This window comes from Dipteris shenzhenensis, chromosome 30 (assembly GCF_047967505.1).
Source record: "Dipteris shenzhenensis isolate YYH24624 ecotype China chromosome 30, Dip_SZ_1.0, whole genome shotgun sequence".
NCBI classification, from domain to species: Eukaryota; Viridiplantae; Streptophyta; class Polypodiopsida; order Gleicheniales; family Dipteridaceae; genus Dipteris; species Dipteris shenzhenensis.
Window position 1 is genome coordinate 33749003 of NC_141625.1, and position 27034 is coordinate 33776036.

At 41.4% G+C, this 27034-nt stretch overlaps 1 protein-coding gene across 1 annotated transcript; it reads left to right on the plus strand.

Moving 5' to 3' along the window:
• Positions 1-7957: 7957 nt before the first annotated feature.
• LOC147882011 (ABC transporter B family member 19-like) lies at positions 7958-26424 on the plus strand. Its single transcript, XM_087401500.1, has 11 exons — positions 7958-8287; positions 8392-8446; positions 8734-8909; positions 21431-21631; positions 21728-21987; positions 22676-22992; positions 23074-23300; positions 23751-24121; positions 24242-24654; positions 24817-25052; positions 25177-26424. The coding sequence occupies exons 1-11, from the start codon at positions 7958-7960 to the stop codon at positions 26422-26424; spliced, it is 3834 nt and encodes a 1277-aa protein (XP_087257626.1).
• The last annotated feature ends 610 nt before the right edge of the window (positions 26425-27034 follow it).

Here is a 27034-nt window from a genome sequence, read left to right on the forward strand (position 1 = left end):
GCGTCGCTATATAGTGATGCTGTGGGTTAAAACCTGAGACTCTCGTCGCGCGGTGCTTTCTTTATCCTCTTCTCCTAATCTCTCAAGCAAGCAAGCCAATCTCTCCTCTCACATATTTTCGACGACCTCCCACCTATTCCCGACAACCTCCCACTCTATTCCCCACTCCTCACCCTTCTCCTAGCTCTTATACTCCCTTTCTACCCTTTTCCCTCTTTCTTTTCCTGAAAGGAAGTTCTTCAAGAGGTGAGTTTGTTTCAACAATGCAGGTTGTTTGTTTGTTAGCTTTAGTTTTGCGAGTGCTTGTCCTTGTATTGCTAAACCTGTAAACTAGTTTTCATGCTTGTTTTCAAAGGATTGAAACAAAAAACGAGATTCCAAGAAAGAAAGAAGACACCTCTTTTTTCTGTATTTCTCTTCCTTCTCTTTCTCCTTGTCTCCTCAATCTCCTCCTTTCCTTGTCTCCTCAATCTCCTCCTTTCAAGAAGTTACTTTTGTAATCTCCTCCTTCCTCTAACATCTTATTTGAAAAAATGGGTTGTTTCCTGTGTTTTGTAGGGCCAGTCCACAACACCGAGCGGGACGTACTATTTTAGGTAAGTGCTTCCTTTATTATTTTTGTTATTTGCATTGGCTTGCAGCTAGTGCCTTAACCACTAGCTGCAGTGATGGGCGTAGGAACCCTCTCTTCCCCTCAAACTCTTTCCTTCTTCCCTCCTTCAATCTATTCCCTCCTCTTTTTTCCTCTTTTCTTTTCCTCTTCTTCTCTCTTTCTTTCCCTCTTTTTCCCTCTTATTCTTGCTTTCCCCCTTCTCATAAGAGAAGTGGACATATGCTCATGCATAAGCATGAGCATATGTCTCTTTTTTCCCCCTTCTCTTATTCTCTATTTCCCCCTTCTCGCTTTCCTTTCCCCTTTCCTTTCCCTCTTATTCTCTATTTCCCCCTTCTCTTATTCTCTCTTTTCCCCTTCTCTCTTTCCCCCTTCTCGCTTTCCTTTCCCCTTCTCTTATTCTCTCTTTCCCCCTTCTCTCTTTCCCCTTCTCTTATGCTCATGCATAAGCATAAGCTCATATGAGCTTATGCTTATGCATGAGCATAAGCGACGTAAACATATGCTCATGCATAAGCATGAGCATATGTCTCTTATTTCCCCCTTCTCTTATTTCCCCCTCCCTCTTATTCTCTATTTTCCCCTTCTCTTATGCTCATGCATAAGCATAAGCTCATATGAGCTTATGCTTATGCATGAGCATAAGCGAAGTAGACATATGCTCATGCATAAGCATGAGCATATGTCTCTTTTTTCCCCTTCTCTTATTCTCTATTTCCCCCTTCTCGCTTTCCTTTCTCCTTTCCTTTTCCTCCTATTCTCTATTTCCCCCTTCTCTTATTCTCTATTTCCCCCTTCTCGCTTTCCTTTCCCCTTTCCTTTCCCTCTTATTCTCTATTTTCCCCTTCTCTTATGCATGAGCATAAGCGAAGTAGACATATGCTCATGCATAATCATGAGCATATGTCTCTTTTTTCCCCTTCTCTTATTCTCTATTTCCCCCTTCTCGCTTTCCTTTCTCCTTTCCTTTTCCTCCTATTCTCTATTTCCCCCTTCTCTTATTCTCTCTTTCCCCCTTCTCGCTTTCCTTTCCCCTTTCCTTTCCCTCTTATTCTCTATTTCCCCCTTCTCTTATGCTCATGCATAAGCATAAGCTCATATGAGCTTATGCTTATGCATGAGAATAAGCGAAGTAGACATATGCTCATGCATAAGCATGAGCATATGTCTCTTTTTTCCCCCTTCTCTTATTCTCTATTTCCCCCTTCTCGCTTTCCTTTCCCCTTTCCTTTCCCTCTTATTCTCTATTTCCTCCTTCTCTTATTCTCTCTTTTTCCCTTCTCTCTTTCCCCCTTCTCGCTTTCCTTTCCCCTTCTCTTATTCTCTCTTTCCCCCTTCTCTCTTGCCCCTTCTCTTATGCTCATGCTTATGCTTATGCATGAGCATAAGAGATTCCTCTTCTCTTATGTTCTTCTCTATTTCCCCCTTCTCTCTTCCTCTTCTTCTCTTCCTCTTCTTCTCTCTTTTCCCCTTCTCTTATGCTCATGCATAAACATAAGCATGAGCATAAGAATGCTTATGCTTATGCATGAGCTTAAGAGATTCCTCTTCTCTTCAGATTCCTATTCCTCTTCCTCTTCTTCCTCTTCCTCTTCCTCTTCTTCCTCTTCTTCCCCTCTTTGCATATGCCTATGCCTATGCCTATGCTTATGTTTGTTTTTTGTTTTCGTGTTTGTGTCTATGTTAGACATGGGATCACGTCGCTCATCCGATGAGTACGGACAGCCTCGCAGAAGAAGAGCTCATGATCTTTATGCTCTAGAGGACTTTGATTCCTCTCAGGTGAATACCCCGAGGACTACCCCTGGTCACTCCTCTCGGACCTAGCACTATGACTTACCCCTGGTCCGACTGCTCTTCCACATAACACTGCGACTACCCCTCGAGGAACTCCTTTGCTAGCTGCGCATGGCTTTGTCGGGAGTCTTGACGAGTTTGTAGCGCAGATGAGCGATGAGGAGGTAGCAAGATTCTTCTCTCTGCTATCTCAGAGGACCTCAGCAATTCTCTCCCCTATACCGACAGGTGGACGTCACGGGGGGGTCACTCATCATATGTAACCCTATCACGTGAGTTCAACAGAAGGATTTTTTTTATTTCTAAAATTTACAGAAATAAATATACATAAGGGACTATTTAAAATAGTTTTGGAAAAAGTTTACAGATTTGTGTAGAAAAAGGGTACATTTTATTAATGAAATTTTTTACAGATAAGGGACTTTAAATATAGGCCTTGAATGCACGTGTATAGAGGGTTTATACATAGTGACCCCCCCGAGATGGACGTACTGCCCAGCCGTCCCCTCATGCCCCTTCGACCGCGGCGTCATCACCTGCGCATGCCTCTCGTAAGGGAAGGAAGAGTAGGAAGGGCGGCTCATGTTGTGCTGACTCAGGAGATGTAGATGAGTCAGCACACTCACGTTCTTACAGGTCTCCACTTGGTCCGGAGACATAGTATCAGTCAGGTCCATTTTCCTCTCCTACTCCCACTGCTACTCCTCACTCCAAAAGCGCTCGCCCAGCTTCCACTCCTTCTGACTCTGCTACCATCAGTACTCCTTACTCATCAGAGGATCTCTCCTATCAAATCACAGTTGTCGGAGAGATAATAGAAGATAGAAAGGGCAAAGAAGTGATGGCCACCATGAGGAGGTTGATGAGTCATCACTTCAAGTGTGGCATTGCTACCGATTGGCGGTATCAAGATGGCCAAAAGAAGCAGGTGGTCATCGATGAGTTAAAATGAAGATACCCTAACCCGCCAAATTGGGAGTTTAATGATGATTATATGCGAGAGCGCATGGGTTTAGTCTTGAAGCATCGTAGATCAACCTTGCGTACTTCCATCACAAAGGGGTTGGCTAAACCCAACTGGGCAGACAAAACTGATTGGAAGTTCTTCAAGAAACAAAATAGGACCATCCTGAATTGTTCGAGGGTGAGAGGAGGGCTGTGAAGAGACGGCTGGACGTCGTAGGTACTTCGCACTTTGGTGCAGGCGGACAGTTGGCGTTCGAGGCAACCATGGTAAGTCTACTTCTTCTCATTTAATGTATTGTTCTATTTGTTTTGCTACATATTACATGCACTTTAGCTAACTCTAGCTCTCGTAAATTGGATCCACAGCAAGCTGCGATGGGTCATCTTCCTATAGATGCAGAGGCGCGATGCACATTTCGGATAGGAACAAAGCCGTGGTTTATTGGACAAGAGGCAATGGGAGCGATGGTCGATTCGGCTGAGGTGGCTGCTCGCACGGTATAAGTTTACTCCTACTTGTAATCTCACTTTTTAAATTGTTTTATTCTTTAAGTTCCAATCTAATTTTCGATTTATATGGTTCACTCTTAGGGTCAAAGCTCAAGCATCCCATCATCGGAGACGAGCGATCAACACGGCCAAAAATCAGACACACGTGACGAGGATAAGGGAGAGGACGCAGCTGGCGAGGACCAAGGAACAGGCCAACAAGACGAGGATGATTCGGATTCGAATGAGTAGTAGTGGTAGTAGTGGTAGTAGCATTTTCATTGCCTTGTATGTCATTTTGTATATCGGCTCGTTTGAGCAATTTTGTATCGCCCTTTCGAAAGGGTAATTTTGTTATAAACGATGTTGTATATGTCCGATATGTATATGCTTTTGTTGCTCATCATTTCACAAGAGCGATTTTGTATCACCCTTTTCGCAAGGGAAATTTTGTTATAAAAAAAGTTTGTTTTGTAATTACCAAAAAAAAAAGGATTAGTGGGGCTAAACAGGGCCATAACAAGCGCTGTTTAGCCCCACTAACCCTTTTTTTTTAGTTTTGTTAAACGTCGCTATATAGCGACGTTTACCAGTGTCGCTATATAGCGACGTTTACTAGTGTCGCTATATAGCGATGATTAACAGTGTCGCTATATAGCGACGTTTGTCATCGTTGCTATATAGCGATGATTTATAGCGACGGTTCTTTTCCAACGCTTTTAATGACTTTTATAGCGACGTTTGCGCCTGTGAAAAAAAAAATTTAATGTAAAAAGCGTCCGTATTTTCCTCGGGGGGGTCACTATGTATAAACCCTCTATATCACGTGCGTGCAAGGCCTATATTTAAAATCCCTTATCTGTAAATTTTTTCATAAATAAAATGTACCCCTTTTCTATACAAATTTGTAAAAATTTTCCAAAACTATTTTAAATAGTCCCTTATGTATATTTAATTCTGTAAATTTTAGAAATAGAAAATATCCTTCTGTTGAACTCACGTGATAGGGTTACATATGATGAGTAACCCCCCCGAGGTATTTTCGTTGAAAAATGGCCTATGCCTTGTAGTGTATCTTCAAGAATGTGGCATCTACCATTTGGGAGCATTTGAATGGGACACGAGATTCCGCAGGCATAAGGGAGGATCTACGTACCATAGGGAGGATGCATGAAGCTTGGCCACAAATGAATCTCGTGTGCCATACCCTTAGCATCTAGGAGCACTTCCAAAGGATATTCATGTGGATTGGCTACTTGACGAAATGGAGAGAGTAGAGAGAGATGAGGGGATGCATATCACAATGGAAGAATGGAAGTATGCTAGAGGATGCATGAGCAAGGTCGGTATATAGAATGTTATGCATAAGTTAGGACCTTTCAACAATTTAGATTGCTTATTCAATTGATTTTGTCTTGGTGTAGTGTACTATGTTCAATGCTATATGGTGTGAGGGCAAGCATTTTTGGACACAACGGATTGATGATAAGAGAAACACACAAGATTGCGGCATCATTGCTAGCTTTGAGGGAGCCAATGGAGCCATGGACGATTATTGTGGCATAATCCAAGATATTATTAAGCTTTACTTTCGATGCTTCTTTGTGTATGTTTTGGATGTCAAGTGTTTTAAGGACGTGGTGAAAAGAGGCCCTAATGCAACAATCAAACGCCATGCAAGTGGCTTTGTAACTATTGACTCCACAAAGTTTTGGCAAAGCAAGAAGGACACACTAGTACTACTGCAACAATGTGAACAGGTACTCTCGGGGGGGTCACTCATCATATGTAACCCTATCACGTGAGTTCAAAATAAGGATATTTTTTATTCCTAAAATTTACAGAAATAAATATACATAAGGGACTATTTAAAATAGTTTTGGAAAAGATTTACAGATTTGTATACAAAAGGGGTACATTTTATTAATGAAAAAATTTACAGATAAGGGATTTTAAATATAGGCCTTGAACGCAAGTGATATAGAGGGTTTATACATAGTGACCCCCCCGAGCAGGTACTGTACACATATAAAAATACTTACTTTTAAATATTTGAGACCTTCGATGCAAGGAAAATAACATGATTGTATTTGTGTTTGAATTAGGTTGTCTATCAACCAATGGTGGATCATAATAGGTGGTGGCATGTCATACCTATTACGCCATGTTCCAAAGTGATGTATAGTACATTTACTAATATGGAGCATATGGAGGATGATCATGGCCATGGAGGTGATGATGATCGTGATATGAGAGAGAAGGATGATCATGAGATAGGAGATACAGATATTCATGCCATTACCCATGAGGACCAGCCTTCCATTGGTGATGCTAATTTCAATGAGCACATGAGTAGCACAAGTAGTAGTGGGTTGAATGTATTTGTATATCTCAACATTGGTTTGTAGAAAGTTTGGCAAGGGTTGATCTCATTGAGGATGAGATTAAACCGTAAACCATCATTCATATTGGCAAAACTATTTTACATATTGTCTCATTCTCCTCACCTTACTTAATTTTTGTATATGTGGGTTTGCAAAAGAGCATTGATATTTTTATTAAAATTATGTGCTTTGGTAATCATGGGCAATGTTTGGAAAGCAGTGATGCACATTTATCAACTTGCAGCAAAATATTACTCTCTATATTCTCTGTTGTGTGTTTATAAAGGCGTCTAAATCAGCGTCTAAAAGATAATGCAGATGCACTATTAGACGCTGACGTGCTCGCTATTTTGCACGTCTATCAAGTGCGTCTATAGTTGCTTTGTCTTGTTGTGAGTAAACCTTATTGTGTGATCTAGTTTAGGAAAATCTTCTATTAAACAACTTTCTATGGTGCTACAAAAAGTCTTTGAGTAAGAATGGTCTCACCTATTCTATTAAAGAGTTATACATCTCTATTGATTTCCTTAAGACCTCAAAGTCTTATGGGGAGCATCATTTAAGTTAAGACATACTTTGGCTTTATGTCCCCTATCAAATAAAAAGTAACATTAATCAATTAGCTAGGAAACTATTAGTTGTGGAGAGAAGAAAAGGGGACATGAAAAGGAAGAGGGCAAGTGCATGATTAACCTAAGGGGGAGGTGGAATAAAGGGGGAATGGGAGGCCTCCCAATTAAGAGGAAGAGGGAATAATGGAGGGACATTAATAAAGGGGAGTTAAAGCATTAGAGACTTTAGGGGGCATTTAGAAATTGTATGGTTCCCAATAGGGATATTATAATCTTAGTAGTAGGGCTCACTTACGTGGAATAGAAGATGAAGGATTCTAGTTTTTTCCTCAACCTTTTAGAGAAGAAAAGTGCACCCTTCTCCCTTCCCTTGAACACTTAAAAGTGATTTTTTTTTGTTAAAAGCCTCTTAGACATAGGTGTAAAAGATTAACCTATGCTTAACTCAAACCCAAACATAGGTACGTAATTAGCCTCTCCCTCCAATAGTTTTCCTATGAGCCATAAAATGAGCCATTATGCTCCCAAATCCAAACTTTGCCTATGAGCCATAAAGTAAGCCATTCTCATGTCCCCCGCCACATTGAAAGTTTGCCCGTTTGCCCACGGCTATGCTAGTGGTCTAAAGGAAACAGATCTTTGCAAATAGTACGTTCCCAAAAACAAAAAAAAAATCACACTAACCGGCGTGTAAGCTAAGCATTCTAAAAAGGGCAGCTAAAAGTTGGGTGTGATACATGCGTAGTACATAAACAACTCGAGCCAACGCATGCCCGTAGCCAAACTTCTATGAACGTGACATGAGCGAAGCCACGAAAATAATAAAGATTTTGTAAAACCCGCGTCTGCATCGACAGAGTTCTTGGGAGAGTCCAGATCCAAGCTCCAGATTTTGTCAAGTCTAGCTGCTTACATGCGAAATCCAAGCTGCAGGTTTTGTCAAGCCTAGCCTGCTTTCACGCATGTTTCATCTTGCATGTTTCTACCTCGTTCTTAGTTTCCAGCTTGTTTTGCAACCTTCTGAACTTGCATGTCAAGTTTCAAGTCTTGATTTCGGGAGTCAGTCACTCATTAAGCACCATCATTCCTAGAATAGGCGTAGGCTGCCAGAGACAAACGAACACCAATACGGGGAAATGGACGATGCACTGCCCATGGACGACGTCGAGCTTACCAGTGATCAGCAACATGCGGTGAGCTTGGCTTCTACCTCTCTGGAGCAGCCGAAGTCCAAGCAGAGCAAAGAAGGCCCGGATCGTCGACGGCAAAGCGTGCCAGTTTACACGCTGTATTCGTTTGCAGATTCTTTGGACTATTTTCTGATGTCCGTTGGAGCTACAGCAGCTGCAGTACGGGGTGCTGCCGTTCCGGTCTTCTTCATTATTCTTGGCAAACTCATTAACGTGCTGGGAAGCAGCGTCACCAACAAAGCAGACACGTCTCACTTGGCGCATCGAACTGCACAGGTGATCGCGGAAATGTCTCCGTTCCTACACTTTTCCACATTATAAGTCTGATCTGTTTCCAATATGGTGACTTTGGTATGTTTGCTGTTGTCTTTGATTCGCAGTATGCTCTGTATTTCGTGTATTTAAGCCTCGTGAGGTTTATCGCAGGATGGCTCGGTAAGTATGGTTTCCAGTTCAGCTTATTTCGCAGTTTCCCCGTGTGCCCGCATAATGCCTGCGCCATCAGTCGAGGTTTTGTCCTGCAGTCCTCTTTAACTCGATTCCTCCAGGTTTTGCTGAAGATCGTACGCTGCCTCTGTAATGTCTGCGTAACTTATTCCAAAGCTGTAGGAAAATGCAGATGCTCGATAGACACATTAATCTTCTCTTAGCTGCTTTTGTCACTCAAATTCGGCCTCAAATTTGCATCTGTGGACACCATAATTTAAGCATGGATGCCGCAGAGGTTTCGTTGTGGATGTACACCGGAGACAGGCAATCTGCAAAGATCAGAACCAATTATCTCAAGGCATTGCTGAGTCAAGATGTAGGCTTTTTTGATACAGATATCTCTACCGGTAAAGTTATTGTCGGTATCTCCAGCGATATTGTTTTGATACAGGAAGCTATAGGAGCTAAGGTCCGTCACCTGACCTATTTAGCAGTGGCTGAAAAAGCCTGCTTTGCAATGTCTGTGGTTTGGGTTTAGAAACCGAAGTCCCTTGATTACCAGTACCTAAAAAAGCTTGATATTTTGTTAGAGCCTACCTGCTTTGTAATGTCTGTGGTTTTGGTTACGAAACCTCACCTAAGGGAATTCGTAATAATTATGTCCGTCTTCTGTAAATGTACGCCCCTGTTGTATTTCCATATGTTTGCGACAAACACTTCAGATGTAGGATCCTGCTAAACTACAACCTCAAACCTATATTGCAGCTTTTGGAGACATGTACATCCAACTTAAGTACTTGTTAGTAGCCGCCAAGCATAGGAGCCTGGCATAAAATGGGAACCAAAGTGTTCTTAAAAAAGCGTCCTATAACATAGATCCATACAAGAATGTAAAATCTAAGTTTTTAAACGGGCTTTATGTCCCAATGTGAATATCATCCCAAGGGGACGCTCTACATAAAGGTAGGCCTTTGCAAATCCTAGTTTGGGAGTGGTGATCGGATTAGTGGATACAGGCATCCACCCTACCCATCCAAGCTTTCTGGACGATCCATCCAAGCCGTAGATGAGGAACATTAGAAACACGAACACCATAGTAAGAAAAAGAAGGCATCTAAAAGGAGAACTAGCCAATCAGACTTTCCTTTAGGACAAGGTGCTCGAAGCTATGACTTGTTGTCCGACCTTAAAGAAAAGGAAGCTCATATCACCTTTAGTCAGTCACTTGCTTTGTCTCCTGTTCTCAAAGAGGCACACCCATCCGATAAGTACTTGGTCAGATAACATACCTAAGGGCTTCAGATGTAGGATCCTGCTAAACTACAACCTCAAACCTATATTGCAGCTTTTGGAGACATGTACATCCAACTTAAGTACTTGTTAGTAGCTGCCAAGCATAGGAGCCTGGCATAAAATAGGAACCAAAGTGTTCTTAAAAAAGCGTCCTATAACATAGATCCATACAAGAATGTAAAATCTAAGTTTTTAAACGGGCTTTATGTCCCAATGTGAATATCATCCCAAGGGGACGCTCTACATAAAGGTAGGCCTTTGCAAATCCTAGTTCAATCTTATAATTGTGTATCTTCCTTTATAATATCGTTCATGGATATTGCCTACTAAGAGTATCACATATGTTGGAAAAATAAGAAGCTTCATAAAGAAAGTGTGAGTGTTTCAATAAATAATGATTAACCACATATGCTAGAAAAATAAGAAACTTCAAAAAGAAAGTGCGAGTGTTTGATTACCATGTAGTGATGACTTTTTTAAATATGAATGAAATGATCTAATGAGGAGAATATGCAATAGAATAGTTAAAGGGAAAATCAATTAGTAAATAGTTAGGTCCAAGTATGAACCAAGAAGGGGAAATAGAGCTAGATCTAAAAGAAGTATGAGAACTAAAGTGACTAGTCTAGATGGTGACTTCTATGTTCTAGAAAGAGGGCTTCCTAGGAATCTTAAAAGAGCACGAGAGATGTTATGCTCTCTCATGGAGTTTTTATTGAGGTTTTCTCCATGTTATAGTGGCTTCAATGTTTTCATCTGCACTCTTACAATCTTTGTCTTGGTAATAGGCATCGAGATCCAAGTTTGTGATCCTAGGCTATAAGCCAATAGTTTAGTCCACCATTCCATATCTTCATTGAGCAGTGATATTGAGTGGAGAGCCCCTTGTGTTGAGAGGAGGTCAACACATGAAGGCTTCTAAGGTCCATACAAAATATCCATTTTATTATCTTGCCTTTGAATGACTATGAGTAGCCCCTCCTTAGGGCGTTAACGCATCCATGGGACTAGGATAGATTTAGGATGGGAATCTATTTTCTATCATTACTCCCATCCTAAATAAATGGATGGGACTAGGATAGGTTTAGGATGGGAATCTATTTTCTATCATTGCTCCCATCCTAAATGAAGTGGTACAGGATTGGTTTAGGATGGGAATATTCCTTTTTTTCAATCCTTGACCATGGCTTGAAGACCCCAAGAACTAGAAGGGATCCCACTTTTTAGGGATTGGAAAGATAAAATGATGATGTATCTTTACTCCCAACTCCTAAACATATGAAATGATGCCATGTGTCATCTACCACCTAACCCATCCCTAGTTCTTTTGACCATTATCACATGGTGAGATGGGAATAGGATAATAATATAGTTCAACATTGATGGGACAACCTTTTCCTTTTCCATCATGTTTCCTTCCTTGTGCTAAGACCGAGTGATTCTAGAATTTTATATTGCATGTGAGATAAATTCCTTACATTTTGCTTGTGATAATGTGTCAAGCACTCTCATTTCATCTAGAAAGTTGTCTAATATTTCCATAGCCATATATCCTTATATATGAATCCAAATTGAAATTTGTCATCAAGCTAAACATTACAAACTATTTGAAAAGGGATTACTTACAAATGAAGATTATTATTATTGGACATGAACAAGTGTGAAGTTATCGGAGAGTTCTTAGTGGTAATTCTCCTTCACCATTAAGTTTAAATCATTATGCACTTGAAAATTTTGAAGAGAACAAAAAGCTTTGTCAAGAATACATTTTTTTTAATAAAAATTATGGATCCACTTATAAGGACAATAAATATATGTATCAATGTCTTGGAAAACTTTCAAAGATCAATTCAAATTGCAAATGAGGATATTGGCTAAAAATTTATTGCATTCACTTCAAAGGATCCATTTGTAACTCTATCACAAGGAATACAGATATTGAAATTTAACTTCTTAAAATTAGCAATTATCTTGAAGATTAATCTAAATCAATTTGACAATAAGAGGTTTGCCAAGGCCTTATCATCCATTCATGAGTTTTTGACAATGCAAGTGATCAATAATGAAATGCAAGGTTCAAGAAGTTATAGGATAAGTGTGAAAGAAAGGAATCCTTGGATGAAACAATAGGATAAGTGCAAAAAAAAAAAAAAAGCTTGGAGAATATAGGTCTAGGAAAAAGTGAGTGAGCACCTGCAAGATAGGAAAAGTGTATGCAAAGTGTATAGTGCATGTTAAAGGTGAAAGTAAACAACATGATGAGAAGTAGGGTCGAATACACAGATCGTGACTTTGAGAAAAGGACCATACTTTTTAAAAAAGGGAATCACCCGTGAGGCCTACATAAAGTGTTATAAGCATTTTTAGTATGTACTCTAATGGAGTTATCCTTCCATCATGGAGATATTTTTTTCAATGTAGTCCTACCATTTCTTTATTTTTTGACAAGTTGTATTTGAGCTGCAAGTTCATGGTTGAATTTGGTCCCTAAGTTAAAGGTTTTCATTTGAGTTTTATTTTGTTTTCCTTGAATTGAGAAGTATATCTAGTCCAAAAACTATTTTTTTACATTGGCTCCCTTAAATTTCAGGTAGAATTGAATCTTGAGCATCATGTACGCCATGTTAGACTCATCATGGGATGATCTAATGAATTTGAGAAAATCCTAGAAGATTAAGAAATTGAATATTGGCCTAAGGACTTGTCATGTCAAAATTATAGGCTTTGTGATTGCAATAGTGCTTCGTGTAGCCAATACAATAATTGGTACAAGGCAACAAGACGTGCCATATAAATTTTTCCACAATCATGTGGCACAGGGACATAAAACACAGAGTTGATTGGGATAGTAGATAGCACTAGCCACAAAAGAGCATGAGATTATAGCAATTCCAATCTATATTTAGATAGGACAACTACATGCCAGCTAGATGCAAGCATACATAAGGTTGGTGGCAAAATTTATGTTGGGATAAATGTTGGCACTAATATTTTGATCCGTCATCACATTCATGCCAATGTGTAATTCAAAGCATGCATGGTGGCTCACATCATCCACTATGGTGCTACTTACAATAGTACCAATAGAATTTTCTAGGAAATAAAAAATTTTCCAAGTGTAGGATTGATATCCATATTAGTATATATATCAGAATGAATGTATTAGTATAAACATTGGGGACTATTACGAGAAGTAGTATTGGCATCCTCCTCATGCATTGAAGATGTAGAATGAAAAAGAAAATTGATGGGTTGAAATGGGGACCAAATACGCTGATTCTAGCCCACCATAAGTTCACATATATTAGATCAATTTTGTATGAGAAGAACCCTTGAAGGGCTATGAATCTTGTGTGTATTTTGTCTCTTGTATGTTCTTTTTCATGCTATTCTTGCCCTTTCTTACTGATGGACAACACTTGTATTTTGTCTCTACACACACACACACACACACACTACTCTGACGTAGCTTGGCAAGATTGTCAAGTGACCTAAGATGTGGTGATGTTGGAGTTGCTTCATGGGATCTATCCCGCCTCTCAGCCACTTGGATCCTCATTGTGTGTTGTAAGAGAAAATGAGTTTGACATAGTACTATGTTCTATGTGGGAGCTAATTGATTTGCTCCAAATGGTGATTTTGAGTGGCACCAAATTGACTACATTTCTAGCTAATGCCTATGGTATGGAGTGAAGGAGCAGATGGATGGCTAATTGGGATTTAGTGATTACTATGGGGAACTATGTGGCCACGTGTGGTTACTAGTGACAATATCAGGCTGTGTGCAAGCTTACTGGAATAGGGATGGAGGCCTATTGCTAGGAGTGGTGAGAGAAGTGAACAATAGAGGTTATGCAAGGTATGTGGATGCCCAATGGGATTTGGATTGGAATGCCCCAGTTGTAAGAAGCAGTGTATCCTTTATGTAGCTTGGATTTGAGGGCGTCTCACTTAATTAAAGAAATACCAAAAGGGGTGCCAAGGTTCGGGGCCAATCTATGTATTTGTCTTGGTGCAGGGTTGGGGTTCATCATCTTCTAGTCTCAGGGGAAGGAATGATAGCTCAATCCTCATACTAACCAAGATTTCCAAGCACTTGGGCTCCTCAACTATGGAAACCAAAGTTTTCTCCTCCAAGAACACATCCATGCTGACCACAATCTCTCTCTAACCGAGGCCATATAACTTGAGATAGAGCTGTATCCCACAAAGACAAGCTTTTGCAATTTGGAGTCCATCCTCTTCTTCTTAGGATTACGAAGATAGGCAATTTAGCCAAACATATTGAAGTAAGACACGTCTACCTTCTTACCGAAAAATGGATTACCTATACCTCTAGAACACAGCTCATTGGAGAATGGTTAAGGGTGTGGACTATCATTGCCATTGCCACCACAGTCATGTTCTTCCTTTCAAACACTCGATTCTCGAATGGAATGTGTTTACAAGATCCCTCGCAATGCCTTTCTTGCACAAAATCTTGAACGAAATTCACCTCTTTTGTCTACCAAAAGTGAACATTCTTGGAAACATGTAAATGCTAGATCCTTCTGGGCCAAGAAATACACGTGCTAGGTGCATCTTCTAAAATTATGAACTAGTAGCATAAAGTGGAGAGCTCCAACTAGACTTGGGATCCCTGTGGACCATCTGTGGAGGCTGCGAAGCTCGCCTAGTAGCTTGCTCCAGAAAGGTCTTCCTTTGTTGCCTCCCAGCAAATGCAAGGACTACAGTTTCATTACTTGTTGCCCTCCTCATCCATTATATTCTCTCAAAGGGCTCACCGCAGCACATACCAGTTTAGGTGGCCGTACTTGGAATGCCATAAGTCACAAAGAGGAGTACTCATGATGGAAGAGAGAGCCGAGAGCTTATAGATGTCATATGCATTATATCCACCGCATCTTTCTAAACAACTTGGATGGCAACTTTGTCCCTAATTAATAACCTCATAACCTTTCTTAAACTCTACACGTTTGTTGATTTTGCATGCTTTAAGAACAAATAGCAAAGCAAAAGCCAATTAATGGAGCACACAATCTTGGGAGAATGCTTCCTCCCTTTGCCATCTGAAATGATCTCAAGCTTTTGTTCTCCTCAAATTTGAACAGTGGTATTGTAAGAAAACAATACAACGTCTGTGCTCAACAGATAACAGGATCTCATATGCAAGAGATAAAAGTAGATAATATGGAGAGTCAAAATTTTGATTACTATAAAACTGATACAATAGATGGCGCTGCCTCCCAGTTGTGCACTCCTATGTGAGAAGCTTCGATGGCATGCTGGAAACAATAGAGGACGGAGGCTGGATGCTAAGGAATCAGGCTTGTTGTAGCCAGTGATGATGATGGCCTTCACGGGCTTGCTCTTATATAGCCACCAGGCATAGTCGTCGGTTAGACCCAATTGGGTGATCGACCCAATACGGCCGACCATAGGTCGGTCTCGAAATAGGCCACCGACCACACATTAAAACCGTGGCGTAGAATAGAGAGTGGGTTGCCCCGGGAAATGCTCCAAATGGGCCCCGCAACCCGAGAGTGGGCTGCCCCGGGAAATGTTCCATCCACCCTCAGTGCAGTCAGTCATGGGATGCCTTCCCGCACTTGCATGTAGCCTAGTTGGACACCGGATGGGGGTCATGTGTGGCGTGATGGCTGGATGGCTTTAGATTGAACTTTGACACACCTCTATAAAGAACCCTAAGTAGGTAGCTTGTAAGAGGGTCACTCTACCCTCCAATTGAATATTTTTCCAACTTGCCTCTCAATTAATAGCCTTACAGAGCTCTAGCACATGGCATCGTATTGGATTTCTAATTTGTAGTGCTGGATTTCCAATTTGTAGTGCAGTCCCTCTAACATGCAGCCTTTTCATATTGGATGGAGCTACTCTATGCCTATGTGAACTCTTGCTCGTATTTTTTTGGCTTTCAACCCTCCCAAGCGGGGCCACAATGTAAAAACCCCATATAACACGTGCGATCAAGGGATACTAAAAAACCCCCTACCTACAAAATTTTTATAGGCTATATAAACCCCTTTTGTAAATTTTGGTATGATTAAAGCATCCCTTTTGTATGAAAATTTTCACTTTTTAAATTTACAAACTCCTTATGTATGTAAATTTGATGTAACTCCATAAAAATATAAAACCCCTTCCATTGATCGCACATGCTACCTTACATATTTCTTAGTGGCCCCGTCAGGCAACCTCCTAACACCACTTCGGTTTCCTCACTATCCTTTCACAGTTGTTCTATCATGCTATCTTTTCAATGTTCAATGCATAGTGCATATTGCAAACCTAGTTGAAAAGGTTGTCCTTGTCCTTCTTCTAAATTCAAGAGTTGTTGCCATGGACTTGAGCTCCCTCTTTGCACTCTTTGCCTCCATTTCATTTACTTTAGGCATCTAATGCGATCCTCTACTTCTTTTCTCCTCTACCTCTCCTCCATAGCTAACATTTCAACTTTCTTTGCCTTTTCCTTGACTACCTCGGTTTGTAGTCATACTTTCAATTCCATTTTTTGTGCTATAATAGCCTCATATTGTTCCTCTTTTGCCTTGACTTCAACATACTCCCTAAGATGTCACTTGAATAGTGCATTTTAGTGTGCTTTATTAGCTTTCCTCTTTGTCTTCCTCATCTCTTCATCCATTTGGCATAGGTGATTTAGAAGTTGGGTGCTCTGCACGTGCATTCAAATCTCATTGGCTTGAGGTGATACTAGAGACCTCTAGTCAAAATTATTCTTTAGGTTGGTTAACATGTTTCTGGTGATCATCTTTGAATAGGAGACCACCTCCATGTAGTTGCTCTACTACTGCCTAAACTTGAAATTACTGCACTATTCCTTGAGTATCTAGAAAGAAATACCTCATTTTCTTTATGACTTTATAAACTTCTTGTGGAAAGCTCAAAACCTTGACCCCATCATCGTTGCTAACTTGCACAAGGGGTGATTCCTTTATGAGATCCTATTTCTTCCAGGGACGATATAAATGACCATCTTACAAACTTCCTCCAAGGACTTTGAGCACATCCTCAATCATTTTTGTGTCAATGTAGACTATAATATTTGCATAGACAATGTATCGCTCCACCATGTATTTCATAGACAATGTATCTCTCCTTCTGTATTAAGGGAGAGAGAAGTGGATGCAATGGATGTCATGATTACAAGATCGAATGGAGCAATGGATGCACTGAATGTTGTGAAGGACCTTGCTAGAGGGTATTGGACCTTGGAGTTTGCTGTAAGAATTTCCTTGATCAATATGAGGTCAAAAGTTATAGGAAGAAGGCCCTAGGAGGCCCTAGGAGGTCAATCTTCATAAATCTCATATAGTATGTACGAGCAAGTATGTATTAAAAATACCCCATTTAGCATGTACTAGAAATTATGTATTAAAAGTACCCCTATTCTTTTATTTTTATATATTCTCATGTAATTGACTAACCTGTCCGAAACCTCCTTCAAGCTTAGTCCGCAGCTCTTCAGCCCTCTTCTCTCCTCTAGGATGAGGCCCAAATGATGATGATCTGGTGCTCCTTGCTGCTTCTTGGAAGGTTGCTATAGGTGATAATGAATGAAGCCCAATGCCTCCCCTTATATAGGCCCCAAGGCCTGCAAAAGAAAATCCTTCCAACAGGGGGCTGAACTGACCTGCTTGTTGGCTGACATGTGTGCTACAAAACTGGCCCCTTCGGGGCTCACAAAACTAGGGATTTAGGCCCTCGTTTCCATGCAAGGTTCTAGCCCCTTTGCTGGTCTGTGGGCTGACTTGGTTGGCTGGCCCAATTTATCTGGTTGGCTTAGCCCAACCAGCCCCTATAAGGGAAAAGGGCCAGCCCCCCTTGCTCCTCTCTTTGCCCTCCTTGTGCTGCTACTAGGGTCCCTCCACTAGCTCCATGTAGGAGCTTCTTTCCAGGTGGGCCAACTTGGTTGGCTAGCCCAACTGACCTGGTTGACTTAGCCCTCCTCCTCATTGTGTGTGAGTTTACTTTGGTATCCATCTATGTGGTCTTTAATATTTTCTTCTTTTACAGAGACCATGCAATGCTAGATACTCACCTCCGCCTCAAAAACTTTGTCCTCAAGTTTACATGCGTGAAAGTATGAACTGTAAGCGCATCCAAGTCCAAACCTTGTAGGCCAATATCTCCATCTTGATTTCTATCATATATTAGCTCATCATCTATCTGTTCATCCATTAGGTTTGCTTCCTTGTCATAGTTATGTAGGCTTGTCCCATCACCCTGCATATACAACCACATTTTTGTCCTACATACAAAGGCATCTTCCATGGCTTTGAAGCATGATTTGGCTGCATACTAGGGAGACACGTAGTATGGTTGAGCTGCATTCATTGCATTACCCCTATTGGTATAAGTGCATTCTCCTTAGATGTTGGGTGTCTATTTCTATAGGCGTGCTTAGCCTTCTATGCTCAATGTGGAGATATGGATTCCTTAGAGTAGCTACCTGTTGTTGGAGCTATGATGCCTAGAGGAGTTATGACAAAGCATGGGTGAATTCTACTATGAAAGGCGATGTGACATTTGATTTTGAAACTACATCGAGTAAAATTCTAGATTTAGAAAGGTGTAGTAGCCAAGGGACCCACACAATGCAAAATTCTAGAATTAGAATGAATGGAAGTGTTGAAAGTGCACCATAGCTTCAATGCACACCCATTGAGAGAGAGAGAGAGAGAGAGAGAGAGAGAGATAATAGATATATTCACAAAGGTGCATGCACATGTACACACACACACACGTGTGTGTGTGCATGTGCACATGCGCACGTCTACGTGTGCGAATGCATGTGTGTGTGTGCATGTGCGTACATGCATGCGCACGCACACGCACGCATGTGTGTGTTTTAGTGCTTCCATGCTTCATGGTTGTTTATTTGAGGCTATGTTGCTTGAAGCTTCCTTGTTATCACCGTCCTTGTGGTCTCACTTAGGCAAGTATCCCTTCATGCTTGCATGGGCTCTTTTTCTTTTCAATTGAGGCTGCACTTAGGCAAGTATCCCTTCATGCTTGCATGGGCTCTTTTTCTTTTCAATTGAGGCTGCATGCATCGAAGTCAACCTCTTTATGCTTGAATTCAACTGCCCCTTCATGCTTGCTTTGATTCTTCTTACTAGTTCAGTGGGATTTGGTAATTCATTCTTTGATGAAGCTTGCCAAATTTAGTCCTTCACCGAAGCTTGCCAAATTCAATCCTTTGCCAAAGCTTGTCAAGTTCCTCTCAAATTATGTCCTTCAACAAAGTCCTACCAAATTTAGTCCTTTGCCAATCCCTATTAAGTTCAATCCTTTGACGAAGTCCTATCATTTGTCCTTTGGTCTACATCTTTTCCTTTGTTCTTGGATAGGGTTAATTCATTCCTTCCCATGTTTTTGGTGGCGGATGTGATTCTTTCTAGGCGTCTTTGCTTTCATTGCCCTTTGCTTAATTTGTTTGAATTGGTCGAGTTGCTTTTTGCAAACTTTTAAGGTGCAACAACAAAACAAAGTAGGTGGAAATGATCATTTAAAGATTAAACAGCAAGCCACTCAAGGGAAGCAATCGATTTTGTAGCTATTGTGATTCGGTGTTTCTCTTAATTGGATTCATCCATGCCTCATTACTTGCTTTGTAATTCGCTCATAGGGGTGACACCATTCTTTTTACTTTTTGCATTGTATTAAGATTGTATTGAAATTGAAAATGCCAACAGCGCACCCATACAAGGTGACCAAGATGGAATCTTAAGCTAGCTCAAGGGCTTGAACTCTAGACCAACACTTTCACACTCAAATGTTTTAGCTACATGGTCTAAATGCTATTTTTTTGCACGGAAGTAGAATCTTTATTGCTCAAAAACAAGGTGGGGATCCCACTAAGGCCCTGCCTTTTGGAATGTCATTATAAGTCTAAGTGTAAAGTTGCTTTGGGGTGTTTAGAAATGTGGTGCCATAGGATACTAAGAGAAATTATGTGATTGGTAGAATAGATTGCATCAATGGATTGATGACATGGGTACTAAAAAAAGATGATGTTGATCTTGTACTTCCCTATTCAAGAAAACATCCTCTAATGGAATGATATTGCTTGTCTTTCACCTTCTATCTTATCATGTTGTTTCCTTTTGAGCCTCACTAGGATTCTTGGCCCTGCTAGATGAGTGAAAGAGACTAGAGAAAAGAGGTGGAAGGGTGTGTGTGTGTGTGTGTGTGTGGTGGTGGAGGATGGACCATTAAATAAAAGTGGGACGGGGCACTAAATGTGGGAACCTGGTTATTTTAGCAAGAGTGGTGTCATACAAGAAACAAAGAGAGCCTCCATCTCTAGAGACAAAAGCATTTCAAACCTCCACAAGAGGACAAAAACTTGACACTAACAACACGTTAGGAGCAGATTAGAAAGCCTTAAACAACCACTAAACCAAAACTTAAACTGGTCAAGTTGACCAAATGAACTGAAAGAACTCGGATGGGCCACATTAGCAAAAAAACTAACCTATCCATCACTAAGGACCCTTGGAGGGCCAAAAATATTTAAAGTCACCTCATTATGAGGTATATTACAAAAACTCATAAAAACTTGCCATCTTCCAATATACTATTCAAACGTCTCATTCCTATTCCGCAAGCAGTAAAAGGTAGATTTCAAGGAATCTTCTAGCTCTTTGTACTAAGGAAAGCATTTCCTTTTATCCTTGAAGATCATGGCATTCAAAGTTTTCCATTTGCAGTGTAACACCAAAGCTCTCACTATCTGCCATACCTCCCACAGCGACTCATTCAGGAGGCCTTTATCTCCAAGCAGAGCTACTTTCCACTTCAATTGAAAGACCACTTCAATTAGTCTAAATGTTGTTGGTAGATCACCACGCTTTCCTTGAGGGCTTGACGCATATACATAAGCAACCCTCCTTGTAGTTCAATTGTGCACTGAACTCTGTCCCAAATTGGAAATTTTCTCCCACAACGTCCAAGGAAATGGAACTTATCCCTATGGAATTGAAACTGCCATGCAGGCTTACTACAAGCAATATATGTTTATGCATACACAGGAGTGAGTGTAAGCTGTTCAAGCGGCAGACTCTTGAGAGGTTGAGTGTGGAGGTCCTGGTATTGACCTGGTGGCTGAAGACTGCTGCTACTATTAAAGAATGAGCGAGCCTGGCAAACTTGTTTCACTAATGATGGACGGCCCCTGCTATGCCTGGCCCAACTGGTTCTGGGCTGGTACGATTGTTGTGCCCGTATGCTGATGTGGCCTGTGCTCCTTCTCTGTGCTAGCTTGATTTCCCATGTGGTAGCCATGGCTGAAGACGTGGCCGTGGCACCTATCCTGGAAACTAGTACATGTGATGTCCTCTGCACTGTCTTGGCTTCTTCTGCCAGTCAGATGGCCATGGGCTTTTGCCAGGTTGTGCACCGCATTGCTCAGGGATAAATCCTCAATCAATTTTCTGTAAATTATGACAAAATATATCCCTTCAGGTGTACGTGGAGCTGTACGAAAGTTTTCAACTTGGGCTAATGTGACGACAAATTGCTGGTTCTAGTTTGTATTTAGTTTGCATTGCCACTTTTTCCCAAATCCTCCAAGGCCTGTTTTCTTTTTATAAGCGCTGAGAGAGAGAGAGAGAAAGAGAGAGAGAGAATAATGCTACTTTTGGACTATGGCAGACAGGGAGCTGTATATACCACGTTTCTCAGTTTATAGCAGGTTTTGTGGTTGCTTTCACCTCTACTTGGAAGGTTACCCTTGTGACGGTTTCTGTAATGCCATTATTAGTACTCACTGGAAGTATTTATGCAACTACTATTGTTGCGCTCACAAGCAAGGGCCAACAAGCATATGTTAGGGCTGGAGAAATTGCAGAGGAGGTACAGGTTTTGCATCCATATACTTAATTTTACGGCATTATGTTTACAAGAATGAAAATCTATGTTTTAAAAATAAATTGGCATGTTTTAAATCAGGTAATATCTCAAATTCGAACAGTGCATGCTTTTGTGGGCGAAGAGAAAGTTTGCAATTCGTATGTGAATGCTCTTCAAGTGACCAGAAAGCTTGGTAATCGTAGTGGCTTGACCAAAGGGATGGGTGTTGGAACATTTTATGGATTGGCATTCTGTATATTTGCATTTCTTTTATGGTATTCTGGGAAGCTCATTCGGCAAGGAGTCACCAATGGTGGGCAAGCATTCACGACAATTCTCAATGTCGTTGCGAGTTCCCTGTAAGTGCATTACATTTTACTCCCCTGTATGCCAGATTTTGTGTAACATTTTTGTTAAACTTTAAGTGCCCGTGATCTCTTCTTAAAGCAAATACCGAGAGCATGTACAGGAGGCGATACTGGAGAGGTACGTAACATAGTTAAGTGCAGGTCACTTTATTAAGTTTTTTAGGAAAGGAAAGGCAAGGTAGCAAGAGGAAACAGTGAACAGTTAAGAGAGACATCTAATAGTAATGAAAAGCTGGAGGTCAAAGGTAACGATGAAGGGGGGTAGTAGATCTCTTTTTAATACTGTAATGCAATGGCCTCACCAAAAACAAGCTAATTGAGTGGTCACGAGGGTCCTCTCTCTTAGTGATACAGCTTGAAGTTTGGAGAAGATGGACATGTAGTCATTCCAGACTGCAGGTAGCGAGAAGACTACTTGTAGGAACCTTAACGCAATTGCAGATGCTTAGCATAACAAAATTTTGTATGTCACCACCCTTATAATAAAACAAATATTTTGTTGTCTGCTTCAGTTACCCTCAAGTAAAAGTGTGTATGCACCTGTGGGGATGCTTGAAAACCACATCTTTTTTATCCAAGTTGCCATCCTCTCTTATGTGTGCCCTTGGAGATCAGATGTTCTGCTTACTGTGCTGTTCATATTTCAATAACAGAACATTCTGTGAAATGTGGCATGCAGTGCTCTCGTTCAAGCAGCTCCAGATTTGGCAGTTTTTAGCAAGGCAACAGTTTCAGGCTACAATGTCATGGAGATGATTAAGCGAAAACCATCGATTGGTCAATGTAGAGAAGAGGGTACAATATGTGGAAAAATAGAGGGTCATATTGAAATGCGTGACGTCTATTTTAGTTATCCTTCCCGGCCGGACATCGATGTCTTGCAGAACTTCTCAATTTCAATCCCAGCTGGGAAAGTGATTGCAATTGTTGGTAGAAGTGGCTCAGGGAAAAGCACTATCATCTCTCTTATCGAACGCTTCTACGATCCAAAATCAGGTAGGAGTTGCAGAGCATGTTCCTTTCCAGCATCTGCCCTTCTTACATCACTATTCATTTTTTGAATAAAATCTGCCATAGGGGAAGTGCTCTTGGACGGACACAACATAAAGACTTTGAAATTGAAGTGGATGAGGAAACAAATGGGCCTTGTTAATCAAGAGCCTGCTCTGTTTGGTACTAGCATACGGGAGAACATTTTGTATGGAAAGGATGGAGATGTTGACATGGAGGAAATAGTGCAGGCAGCATCTTTTTCTTGTGCTCACAACTTTATAGATGTACTTCCAAACCGCTATGAAACTCAGGTAAGGTGCCATCTCTCAGCCTCATCCAACAAGATCTTAAAGCCATAAAAAATGTTTTTTCTGGGGTATTAAAATATCTATCTTTTACTGTCCTCATGGCCTTGTCAATGTGACTTAAAATTACTACAAAAGCCAGGCAAATCTGTCATCTATAAATTCACCCCACTATGAGAAGAAAGTGGGGTGAAAACCATTGAATTGTCATGTCTAGTAGATGTCTTTTTCGAACATGCATAGTGATGGCGTGCATTTTTTAGCAAATGCCCTGCAAAGCAGGATTAGCTATTGAACATGCTCATGGAGTGATGATGGCTTCTGAGTGAGTGCAAACTTTTTATAATCTGTCCTAATGTTGTCTCAAATTACCAAGTGAATTTTATCTGTGTTTGAAAAAGTGGCTGGATTGCTCCCCCCATTGCTAATGAACTTTTTGACCTTTGTTGAAGACAGGTAGGGGAGAGAGGTGTGCAATTGTCCGGGGGGCAGAAACAACGAATAGCAATTGCCAGGGCAATGCTAAAAAATCCCCCTATTCTTCTCTTGGATGAAGCCACAAGCGCTTTAGATGCAGAGTCTGAAAAGAATATTCAGGAGGCCCTCGTTCGAATCATGGTGGGACGAACTACTGTGGTTGTAGCCCATCGTTTATCAACTATTCAGAATGCGGATTTGATCGCTGTTATGCAGGAAGGCAAAGTCACAGAATTTGGGAGACACCAAGAATTGGTGGCAGAAGGTGGAGTATATGCCAATCTCATAAAAATTCAAGACGAAAGTACAAGACCGACTCAGGAGGGCGCAGCAATTAGGCATCATAACAGGCAAGAAGGCACTAAATATTTTTTTTAAAATAACAGCTCCTCTTTTTAACACTATCATGAGGTTCCTCTTTTTAACCATGTCAGATGGCAGCCCTCATGGTGTGTACCACTGTGATGCAGGCTTTCTCATGGCTCCGTGTCACAAAGAACATCTAGTTTTCGTTCAAATACAGAATCAACAGCCACATCTGGTGGGGTAGGAGAATATGATGCTAATGACTATGTTGGACCTAAGCCTTCCCTTAAGAGATTGCTGATGATGAATCTCACAGAATGGCCCTATGGTCTTCTCAGTGCACTTGGTGCTGTTGTGGCAGGCGCCCAAACACCTTTGTTTGCATTGGCAATAACTCAAGCTCTAGAATACTTCTACTCCCCAAGCAAAGAGTATATGAAGAGGGGACTTACAAAGGTTTCAATGTTTTGTACCCTTGCTGGTGTGGTCGTTCTACTCGCATTCACGTGTGAATTCTACTTTGCTGGAATTGTGGGAGAAAGCATCACAATGCGGGTCCGCAGACTTATGTTCTCTGGTGTGACTATGCTCTTTGTAAATAGTAACCACTACACCTGCATAGATTCTAGGCACTGCATTTCTTCCAGTAACTTAAAATTTCTCGTGTTGTGACTTTTAATGTTGAGGTGATGTGGAGCTAATTTACAAGTGGGCTAACGTGGGAAACTTCTATGCACAGCTATACTCCGAAATGAAATTGGATTTTTCGATGAGAACAGTAGCAGCCTTCTTGCTTCACACTTGGCCACAGATGCAACTATGGTCAGATGTGTAGTTGCAGATCGTATAACGACATTACTGCAGAATCTGAGCTTGATTGTGACTGCATTCACGATCGCATTCATGCTTCAATGGCAGGTTGCGCTGGTCGTTATTGCCACTTATCCAGCTATCATTGTAGCACAGATAGTGCAGGTATGAAGCCCTAATTCAAGTTAGCATGATCATCACCTGAACGATATTGAAAGCTCCTCATGTGGGATGTTAATGCATGTTTTAATGTGATGTCCATAACTCATACTTGTGAATGGACTGGCAGATGCTTTTCATGAAAGGCTTCATTGGTGATTTAAGTAAAGCATATGCCAAGGCAAATGTGGTGGCAAGCGAAGCTGTTAGCAACATCCGCACCGTGGCAGCTTTCTGTGCGGAGGAGAAGGTGATGGGGCTGTTCTGCAAAGAGCTCGAACGACCCAGGAAAGAAGCTATTTTGCGTGGACAAACTTCAGGGCTTGGGCTGGGCGTCTCTCAGCTTTGTTTTTTCAACTCGTACGGGCTGGCACTATGGTACGCGTCGACGTTAATGCAGAAGGGCGAGGCACAGTTTGGGCAAGTCATGAAATGCTTCATGGTGCTTATGATCACTGCATTTGGCATGGCAGAGGCACTTACGATGGCCCCTGACATAGTGAAAGGGGTGCAGACTGTGACCAGTGTATTCGAAATCCTAGATCGCCTGACACAGATTGATGCAGACGATCCACGGGCCCAAGACGTAGGCAAAATTAAAGGCGCCATTGAGTTGCGGCGCGTGGATTTCTGTTACCCAGCAAGGGCAGACGTAATGATCTTGAAAGATTTCAATTTGAAGGTTAGCAAGGGTGAGAGAGTCGCGCTTGTGGGAGCTAGCGGTTCAGGGAAGAGCTCCGTAATAGCTTTGATCACGAGGTTCTATGACCCAGTAAACGGGAAAGTGTTGATAGATGGGAAAGACATCAGGCAGCTGAAGCTCAAATCACTGAGGCAACATTTGGGGCTGGTGCAGCAGGAACCGGCGCTGTTGTCGACCAGCATATACGAGAACATCCGGTACGGAAAAGAGAACGCGACGGAAGCGGAGGTGGTAGAGGCTGCGAAAGCGGCCAATGCGGACGGGTTTATAAGCGGGTTACCGGGAGGGTACAAGACAGAGGTGGGAGAGAGGGGGGTGCAATTGTCGGGGGGGCAGAAGCAAAGGGTGGCGATAGCGAGGGCGGTAGTGAGGAATCCAGCGATTCTACTACTGGATGAAGCGACGAGCGCACTGGATGGGGAAGCGGAGAGGGCAGTGCAGGAGGCATTGGAGGTGGTGATGGAGGGGAGGACGACGGTGGTAGTGGCGCATCGCTTGTCCACCATTCAGAGTGCTCAGTCCATAGCCGTTCTGCAGAACGGCGCCATCGTCGAGCAAGGCTCCCATGCAGAACTCGTCGCCAAACGCGGCTCCTATTTCCTCCTCATCCATTCCGCCACCCCATCGTCGCTAGATCTCTCCATGCATTCGTTACAGCAACGCGATCAAGCCTAATGCCACACAAGTTCTCTCAATCTTAGCGCTCACTATAGACGCTCACTCTTACGTCATATTACATGAATCAATGAATCAACTTTCGTACAATTTCATCAATTAATATAGTTTCACATTCATTCCTATACACCCCCTTAATTCTAATACTATAAATGTTTGATTCCCTTCACTCCTAAATTAAGACAACACGATTCATGTTTTATTGTAGGCAAAGACTTTGTGAGAAAGTCTACCCACATAGGCTCTGTTGCAATGTGATCCAACTGTAGCTTATGTTCTTCAATCATTTCCCGCATGAAATGATATTTAAGGTCTACGTCTTTTGTCTTTTCCGAATGCTTCAAATTTCTTGCTAGATAGATGCATGATAAATTATCACAATAAAGCTTTGTGATATTTTTGGAGTAAGCACCTGTTCATCAAGTAACATCTGTATCCAAAGTCCTTATGGTAGCCAATGCCACAACTATAAATTTAGCTTCAGCAGAAAATAAAGTGACTGATCATCCACAAGTTTTACAGTGCGGTTTTAGTTCTACTTTGAAATTGGGACTGTTTCTGTGGTTGGGGCAGTGACACTAGAGCGTTGTTTTGTTGTTCATTCTGATTG

What these genes read in the sequence shown, in the direction of transcription:
- LOC147882011 (XM_087401500.1), top strand. Translation starts at nt 7,958, where the DNA reads ATGGACGATGCACTGCCCATGGACGACGTCGAGCTTACCAGTGATCAG. An exon ending in TGGCGCATCGAACTGCACAG is followed by an intron (nt 8,288 to 8,391) that starts GTGATCGCGGAA and finishes TTTGATTCGCAG; the next exon opens with TATGCTCTGTATTTCGTGTA. An exon ending in GTTTATCGCAGGATGGCTCG is followed by an intron (nt 8,447 to 8,733) that starts GTAAGTATGGTT and finishes TGGATGCCGCAG; the next exon opens with AGGTTTCGTTGTGGATGTAC.